The following is a 9045-nucleotide window of genomic DNA, read 5'->3' on the forward strand; positions in this document are numbered from 1 at the left end:
CTGCCCACATCCCTCCAGGTCGAACATGACCCATCCACCACCACTCTCTGGGTGCGGCCCTCCAGCCAGTTGGCGACCCATTTGACTGTGATAAAAATGCACACAAAGCACATATCTCAATCATTCACACATGTACAAACTTCTAATACTGCATTTACTGTGAGCCATTAAGTAGATGATATACCCACAGTTAATTTGGTGCTTCGGATAAAATCCATTACTGGCAAGATCTTTTTCCCGATGGTTTCCAAGTGTCTTACTAATTCTTCTCTCGTAAGAGGACCAAAAGGATGTTTGTGCTCTAAGAAATGAAATAGTAAATATTGATATTGTTTTTGTTCATGCCATGATACATTTCATTCTAGAGTGGACTGACAGCCACGTGATCTTGGAGAAGAGCTGGAAAGTCTGTCTTCAGGCCACAATAAAATCAGCTGTAGAAGGGACCTCTAGATCCCGATGCTGTCACTGGGGCCCAACTGCTTTTGTTTATTCCAGCTTTTATTTTTTCCCCTCTGCTGAGAGGCCATTAATCCAACCTGTCCCTCATAGGATCTGCACCACAGTCTCACTCTAAATGCCCTACTGCCCTTCTCCTTCCCTCCTGTTTCATTCTCCCTGCACTGCTGCATCTCCTGCTGCTTGTGCAGGAGCCGTAAGAAGGAAGCCCAGCGGCACCGTTCCAGAGGACTGCGTTAACTCAATAAATAGAAGCACTGAAGGTCTCACTACAAATGTACTGCTGCTCTGGCTGAATTTGGGAGTTTCTAAAAACATGGGCAACACCACAAGAGAACTCATAGACTACATCAACTGGGGATACCCTTTTCCTGTGCATTACACTGCCCCTTCAATATCCTCTCCCCGCTCCCTGCTCTCTGTTCAGCTGTGCCCTACCAGCTAGACACTCCTACAGAAACCAAAAAAGAAACAGCATTGGCTATACAAGCTGGCTAGTGATTCTGGTTAAATAAATACTAAAGACAATGATGCAAAAGTTATATTGTTATTGGTGCCTGAGTTAGCTAGCTGTGTATAATTACACAAGTTGCAATCATGCCCTTGGATTACAGGGAAGATGTATGATTAGGGCCATGCATCTGCTACTATCAACAGTATACACACAGCATCATCCCACACCTCTCTATAGGCCTTATATAGCTCCCATTACTAGGGCTGTGCAAAGCTTCAGTAGCTGATCTGATTGGGAGAAGATTTGGCCTCATGATTGGGGGCTGAGAGCATGAATAGGGGCTTCCCCCAAGCTCCCAGTTTGATTCCCCAGTTCTCAGTTCAATCCCCAGCTCCCAATCATTCCCCCAGCCCCTGTGGCTTTTCTTGGAGCTGCCAGCGCTGCCTGCCCCCCCCCAGGGGGGGGGGGGGGGGCAGCAGCCGGACAAGCTGTGGCTTGAGCCAGCAGCCCCAGGAGAAGCCACGGGGGCTGGGGGGAATGATCAGGGAGCTGGGGGGAATGATTGGGGGCTGGGGGAACAAACAGGGGCTTCCCCCTTGCTCCTGGTTCAATTCCCCATCTCCCGATCATTCCCCCCAGCCTCCAGAGTTTCTTCTGGGGCTGCCAGCACTGCCTGCCTCACCTCGGGGCAGGGGCAGCCAGGGGAGCATCTGCATGAGCCACGGCTTCTCCTGGGGCTGCCGGCTCAAGCTGGGGCTCAGCCTGCTAGTACTACCTGCCTGTGTAGTCTATGGCTGAGTAAGATTTGGTGCCAAATATCTTCAGATTTGGATTCAGCCAAATCAAATCAGGATAGTGATTCAAGTAATCGAATCACTGTCCTGCCGAATTTGAATCCAAAGCAAATACTTTCTGCTTTGCACAGGCCTACCCATTACCATATTATCCAATTATCCAAACACTTGATAATCTTTAATGCAGGTAAAGCAGTACTATTGTCCCCATTTCCAGAAAGAGAATCAAAGAACAAAGAAATGAAGCAACTTGCCTAAAGAACTCTATGATGGGGAAGGCAACTAATTTAGGGCCCCAGATTAGCACCCCAATGATTAACACCAGTTTAGCACCACTTCTACTCTACAGCCAGGATAATCAGAGTGGATGCATCTACACCAGACATTTACCACTATTACCTATTTAGCTCCAAAGTAACCATCTCAGCATCTACACATGCAGGGCTTTTAGTCTGGAATAAACTAATAAACTCTGCATCAGGGTACAAGTACTACCCTGCTGCCGAGTTTTTTAATCCACAGTACCGCATGTGTAGATGCTGACAGGGCTGTCTGGGGCATTAGGATGCTCTAGTGCGGGGGCTGCCTGCCAGCGAGCCCCACACTGGAGCACCCCTACTCTAGACGGCTCCTCTGCAGCACCTTGAGCCGGGTCAGAATAGTGCGGGGCTGGCAGGCTGGCTGCCGGACCCATGCCAGCCAGAGCTGCTCCAACCCAGCTCAATGTGCTGTGGTCCCAGGCACATGTGTAAATGTGGTGCGCAGGAGCAATAAACTCTGGAGCAATAAGTGCTGGAGTTTATTGCTTCACATTAATATGCACATGTAGACTTGCCCAGTGGGTATCTGCTTGCACCAAAATTGAGAGGGATGGGTGACAAAAGCCTACATAGAGTGGGTGAGGAGGAGGAAGAATGTTATTCTAGGAGGAATAAAATCCACTTAGACTACACAGCCCCCCAGCCCATGGTGCAGACATTTTTCTGCCACTGGAAGTGATACACTGAATTGTATTAACACTGCTAGATAAGTTGACATACCCGAAAAAGTGGGCAGCTTCCTACTTGACATCTTTTCCAAGAACTTCCCAACATCTTTGTTTTTGAAACCCAGAGTTAACAAGTATTGTTGGGGACACAGAGAAACCCAGTCAGCTGTCTGTGGCAAGAGATGGAGCCCACGTGCATCTAGAATAGAACAACAAGAGCAGTGCCTGCTTTTACATTTCTGGAAGCACTGAAGTAACAATATTCACTACTTTCCTGAAAAACAAAGTTCTACCAATATATAGCAGTCAATGAAATTTAACAAAACAACTTCTCAAAATAATAGCGCCCAGAAGAAAAAAACATACTGTTAAAGGTGTTGTTAGGTGCAGGCTTGTGCTGTACCTTTCATTTTTTTATTTCATTTATATGTACAGAGTTGACTTAGTGGTTTACAGCCAGAAATATAAAACACTGTCTGTCAAAGTCTCATTTAGCAGTCATTTGGGTGTTCCAGCTGTTGCCTTTAAAACTGTACCCATGTCCAGAAAGCTTTCTGTCTCTGATGCATTCTAAAATTTAAAATGGACTGTGCTGTGCATTTGGATTTAAAAATATACCTCCTTTCTACCCTGGCATCATAGGACAAGTTGGGGAACAATTGAATCCTTACAATATATCAAAACTTGAAATAAGTATGAATGCTACTGAATTAATTTTTAAGGGTATTTCAAATGAAAACTTCAGGAGAACATTGGTGTGCGGGGCGCGAGCCAGGCTGTGGCTATGGCCTCGGGGTTCTGATCCCCTGATGTTAGTTTAGCGAGAGGGAGAGGTGGACTCGTAACAGTTGCAAAAGTACTTTCTTTTATTTAGTCCCTTTTTACATGCACTCCACTGATATAGATGTGGCTGCGCAGGCAGTTACACTTGGTTACACACGACACTCAATCCCGAACTGACGACAGACAATGTTTCTTACTTGTACGCCACCGGTGTGAATGTGGCTGCAGGGCGGATTCCGTCCCAATCCAGGCAAGAAACGAAAGGAAGAAAATAACAAACTCGTTGGATCCACGTTCGGGTGAGGCTGGGGAAATGATCGAGCATCTGTCCCGTTCGCTGGAACGAACGCACGAAAAAACTCGACGGTTCTCGGGAAAACAATAAAGCGGTGGACGCCTCGAGAACCAAAAGAAAACCGATCGGCAAATTGTTCTCCGGAGTCAGGAGAAGCCGTGGGAAGTTGGCCAGGCCTTCCCAGTGAGCGATGGAAGCTCCGGCTTCTCGGCTAGCTGAGCGGGCGATGGATGCTGCGCGCTGCTCTGCTGTTCTTTCCGCTCTTCCTCCCGGGTGGAGAACTCCACCGCAGCTTTACAGGCTTGATGACAAGCCCGGATTTAAGCCCTGTCGATTGGTCCACCGGGTTCCCCACAGGGGCGGGGCTTAGCACATGGCTGTCTTCCCAGCACATGGCCAGGGGCCATACAGCGGGGTCTCCCGAGCACACGGCCAAGGGGCCATGCAGCAGGCCAAACAGGGGCTTTCCCAGATAGAAGGAAGAGTGCTTGGCGGCACCTATTGCTGGACCGAGCTTGTAGAGCCCCGCCGGAGCATGACAATTGGTATTGAAAAACATGCGTAAAAAACGCATTTTAGTTCACATTTTAAATCAGAAAAAAGTGAAATATGGAATTGTTTGACTAGCGGGACACAAGTTGCCACCCATCCCAAACAGAAAAAGATTGACAATGACTGCCACTAGCTGAAGAATCTTTGCTGGACCGTGTGAAATACCTTTGTGCTTTCTATCCAGGCCTGAATAGGCAAGTCACAAAAAGGACACCACCTCAATTGACATTAATCTGTACCATTGTCAGCTGCCCCAAGAAAGGGTTGTGACTGATTGAGAATGGAAAAATGAACTGAGTTCTCAACCTCTGAGGTTGGTCCTTCCAGATCAGAAATAAGGTAGGTTGGCTGAGCAGCTTGCAATGTTGTATTGTCTGTACTCTACCTCTTTTTTGAACATATGGGAGTGATAGTCTCCAGATCTACTAGCTTAACATCTTTCACCCTCAATAAGTTCACAAAAGCAAACCAGACAAAACAAAGCCATGCTAAATCTTTTAGTGTTCTTTACTTGCATCACACAGGAAGTGGCACACAATGGACCCAATTATGGCCTAACTGTACAGTACCATTTCCAGAGAAGTCAATGAGCTGTATTCCACACTTAGTCACGGTCGTGTAAAACTCAGGTAACTCTGCTGATGTCCGAAGGGTGCTGTAACCATGCAACTAGCTTTGTTACATGTACTTGATCAAGACCAGCAATGATTGATTGAAGTGGTGTACAACTAGATCCTATCCTGTCCTGTCCTCCTTTCCCTCCCTCCCTCGCTTCCTCTCACCTTCTCTCCCTCTTTTCCTTTAATGAAAAAAATACAAAATTAAGGAAGCTATTGACCTATTGATTTCCAATGCAGCTTGCACTTAGGTGCTTTTGAAAATCTCACTACAGGTATAAATTGTTTTGGGGGGGAGGAATGAGGTTATGTGAGACATGAATTTATCTCTTTTCCAATCAGGTTTACAGAGTTTTATATTACACTCCTTTTAATGCCAATACTTTTGTTCCCTGGAAATTCTCCACAAAGTTGCATCAGCAAGTAAACAGAAGACAGCAACTTTACAACCTCCATGAAAAATGAATCTCTATTTTCTCTTTTTAACTCCCCCCCCCACATGTGTGTGCTTCTCAACCTATAAAATCAAGGTAATCTGTTTTTATACAATGACTTTCTTACATATGAAATAAAATGATAAATATGCTTGTATGTATTAAATACTTGCATGCCCTTGTGGTAAATGCTTGGATTTATTAACCTCTGCTTGTTTGTTTGTTCCAGTGTTCCTGAAAGGTGATGTGTTAATTGTCTTCAAGATCTTGTTCATAGTAACAAAGCGAGTACAGTATGGAGAGTAATGTAGCTGTATGGCCCAACCAATTAGCTTTAGCTCTGATCTAAAGGCAGCACTTCTAGAAAGCAAACAGCATTTCAGTGTTTCGAACCTTCTGCAGAAACTGTCCATACTGTGCTAGCAGTTAGGGCTGGTTTGTGTGATGTGAACAAATGTGCTCAAGTAAATCGGGCTGATATTGAGTAATTACTTTTCCTTCTATCTGTTTCAGCACCATAACGTGGAGCTTCAGAATCTTATCACTCATATCAGTCACCATTGTTCTAAGTTACTAAATTAGCAATCATGGCAAGGAGTTCCTTTCTTTCCACCTTTTCCTTTCCAGAATACCTTGGTATTTCTCTTGGGCTGAGGATCTGGTCACTGGGATTTAATTGTTTAGCAACTCCAGAATAGGCTACTCTGGTTTACTCTAACTGGAGATGACAGATGGGAGTTGCACAAAAGAATCCAAGTGTTCACTCTTGACCCCCAGGCCTTCCACCTTATTCACTTCTAGACCCTACTCAAGGTCCTTGTTCTGTTCGGAAGGAGGCTTGACCATCCATTCTCATAGCCATAAAACCTCAGCATCCGCGGGGAATGATGAAAGCAATGGCGCTCAGCAGGGATGCTAATGTTGTAGACCAGAGGTAAAACATTATACCCTCAAGAGCTATCAACTACAGAACTCCCCCGAAGATTAGGATGAACTCATGCCTTTAGAGAAAAACTGACCTTATAACAAAAACTATGCTCTAAATAAGGAAAACAGAGAAGGACATTTTGGACATTGTACATCAAATTCTCCTTTATCTGGGCACTAGTTCAAAGCCTATGCCATACATTGGTCCTCTGTACTTGAATGAATTACATCACATGTGAAAGCAAGTATTTGTAGGATCTGGCCCAAGACATCCACAAACTAAAGTCAGTGTCAGCTGTAGACATACACAAATACACTCCAATGCAGTTTGAAGGCGCCGTTACCTGTGTATATGTAGTCTACATAGTCAGGGTGTTTTTTAGCAAAGGCTTCCTTCATCTTGTCTATTTTGTCAGCCTTTGCTTTTGTTGCAAATGGTGTGTACATAACTGAATAAGATTCTTCTCTGGTGATGGCTTCTTCAATCATAGCCTAAAAAAGGCATAGAAACGATATATACCGTGTCAGTAGAAAGTGAACAGCTATTTAAGGGAAAAAAAGAAAAATAATTACCTTCACAGCTGATATTTTTTCTTTAATAATTGCACAGTCATGCAAAGATAACATATTTTGGCCTTGAATATTAATTGGAGAGGAATTCAAATTAGTTCCAGAAAACACTGCCTCTCACACACAGAAAATCAGTTTAATGTAGAAAGAACATTTGTAAACAGTTTTCAGTGAAGTGAGCCTATGTATTCAATGGGGAGAAAACTCTTGGACAAATTATCTTCAAGATGAAAAGAAAAATTGATTTCATGTTCTCTGAAGGTCACTTCCTTTACCTGATGTGAAGTCCTGATTCAGTATTTGATTGCTGGCTAAACGCTATAAAGCATTCATATTACCTGTTGGGTTGGTGTGACTCAAGTACTGGGTCTATATGGAATATCAGCCTTAAAATATTATATTTAAACACAGTTTGCATTAAGAGTGACATTCACCCCTATTACAAGGGTATCGGCACAAAATTTATGAATCATGTAACATCTTAAAACATTCTTATGTAATATGTAGTGCTGGCCTTACAAACATAAGGAAGTATCACCCAAAATGGGCTTCCAGGGTAAAATAGGGCATTCCAGTTCCACGCAAATGCAACATTTCCAAGCCAGAACCAGTTTCATTGAACACTGTGACTATACCTGCCTATGACAGGAATTAACCGCTGTTTCTGATACAGCTCTAAATACAGCTCACTGTGAGCTACATTTGCTGTAAAATCAAGTTCCTCATCAGCAGAGCTGTGTCCGCTGCTGACATACGGCCTCTTTTGCTAGTATGGATGATAAAATCTTCAATATTTCTTCATTCCATTTAATCCTGTATTCATATAAATATTCGCTTGCACAGGGTTGGCAGCCACAAATCAACAAAGACAAAGCATAAGGAGAAAAATTTGCATGCTTTAACAGGGAACTTATGCCATGTATGACTCCTTAAGCTGGAGTGACTCAATGAAAATCCCACTGTGGTACAGCTAGCTATTTCTCTGACAAGGTTTCCTTCAGTTCTCAAGGTCATCCATCAGTGATATAAAATTCCCCAAGAAAAAAAATGTGCATTTCTGAGTAATGTGCTCCACTGACAACTGCGTTTGCTAGGCTGGAATGGAAGGCTGCAGTCACCGAGAATAAAGTATCTGTGTCCTTTTCTGTAATATTCCTAAACAACAGGTTCTTTGGTATGTATTATATGAGGTTACTTCAAGAAGTAGAATGCTGGATCCAGTGAAAAGAGTGCCTTGATCTGTTTGCTTTAGTACAATATGTCTTACAAATGGAATCTGCTTAGCTCTGTTGAAGATTCTGTTCACAAAAGGCAGACCCACATTTTTTAATAGAAGCAAAATTTAAGAATAAAGTCATTCTTATAGAGAGAAAAACATATGCTTGCAATAGCAAGACCATGCTACATGTAATTCCCCGCTGAATCAATTCCTTTATTTATGCAGTTCTGGAATATAAGGTGTAACTTGGAGATAAACTGCACTCAGACTCAAATCCTTCCATCTTTCCATGACTTCAGACAGCTCTGAATGCACCAGAAATGGTGCGATTGTACTGTGCTGAGATTAGGGCAGGATATCAGTAATCTATGCCGGGAGTAAGTCGTTTATACGCACATAATTTCTCACATGACACATAGATCCATGCCATCAGCCTGGATAATTGTGCTAACTGGTCTTGATAGGCAAAGTGCATCTGAGAAGATCTGGTCCATTTCTCCAGTTTGTGGCTGCAAGAGTTACAGACTACTCCAGAGGGTCTGTGGCTGGTGGGGAAAACTGCTTTCACATCTGCCCTGGTGGAGTATCTTATATCCTTCCCAATTACTCAGACTGGATTTTGGGCAAGGGGGAATGGGGCATGGGGAAGGGGAGGGTAGCTTGTACTTTTAGACCAGGGGTGTCCAAGTCATTATCTGGCCCCCAGTGCTGGTTCCACACAGGGTCAGTCCAGGACTGCCCCTGCATTCCTGATGCAACACCTGTGATTCCTGCTCCAGCCAGTCAGAGACTGCTGCACACAACACCCACTCCAGCCAGTCTGGGAGGTGAGCTGCATACGGCACCTGCTGTAATCGGTCTGGGGTGGGCACTGCACACAGCACACATTGAGTGGGCACCATGTACAGCGTACTCCCAAATGAACAGGAGTGGGTGCTGGATCTGGCATGTTG

General features: G+C 44.2%; 1 protein-coding gene across 1 annotated transcript in view; it reads right to left on the reverse strand.

The window, feature by feature from the left end:
- Positions 1 to 9045, reverse strand: part of SPATA16 (spermatogenesis associated 16) — a 151660-nt gene that overhangs the window by 43808 nt on the left and 98807 nt on the right. The window contains exons 5-7 of the mRNA XM_019503040.1: positions 6648 to 6795; positions 2748 to 2894; positions 189 to 301 (exon numbers count right to left, since the gene is read on the reverse strand). Of these exons, the coding sequence (XP_019358585.1) occupies positions 189 to 301; positions 2748 to 2894; positions 6648 to 6795 (408 nt within the window). The remainder of the gene's footprint in view (positions 1 to 188; positions 302 to 2747; positions 2895 to 6647; positions 6796 to 9045) is intronic.

The sequence above is a fragment of the Gavialis gangeticus genome, unplaced genomic scaffold (genome assembly GCF_001723915.1).
Source record: "Gavialis gangeticus isolate Ggan-Ray unplaced genomic scaffold, GavGan_comp1, whole genome shotgun sequence".
NCBI classification, from domain to species: Eukaryota; Metazoa; Chordata; order Crocodylia; family Gavialidae; genus Gavialis; species Gavialis gangeticus.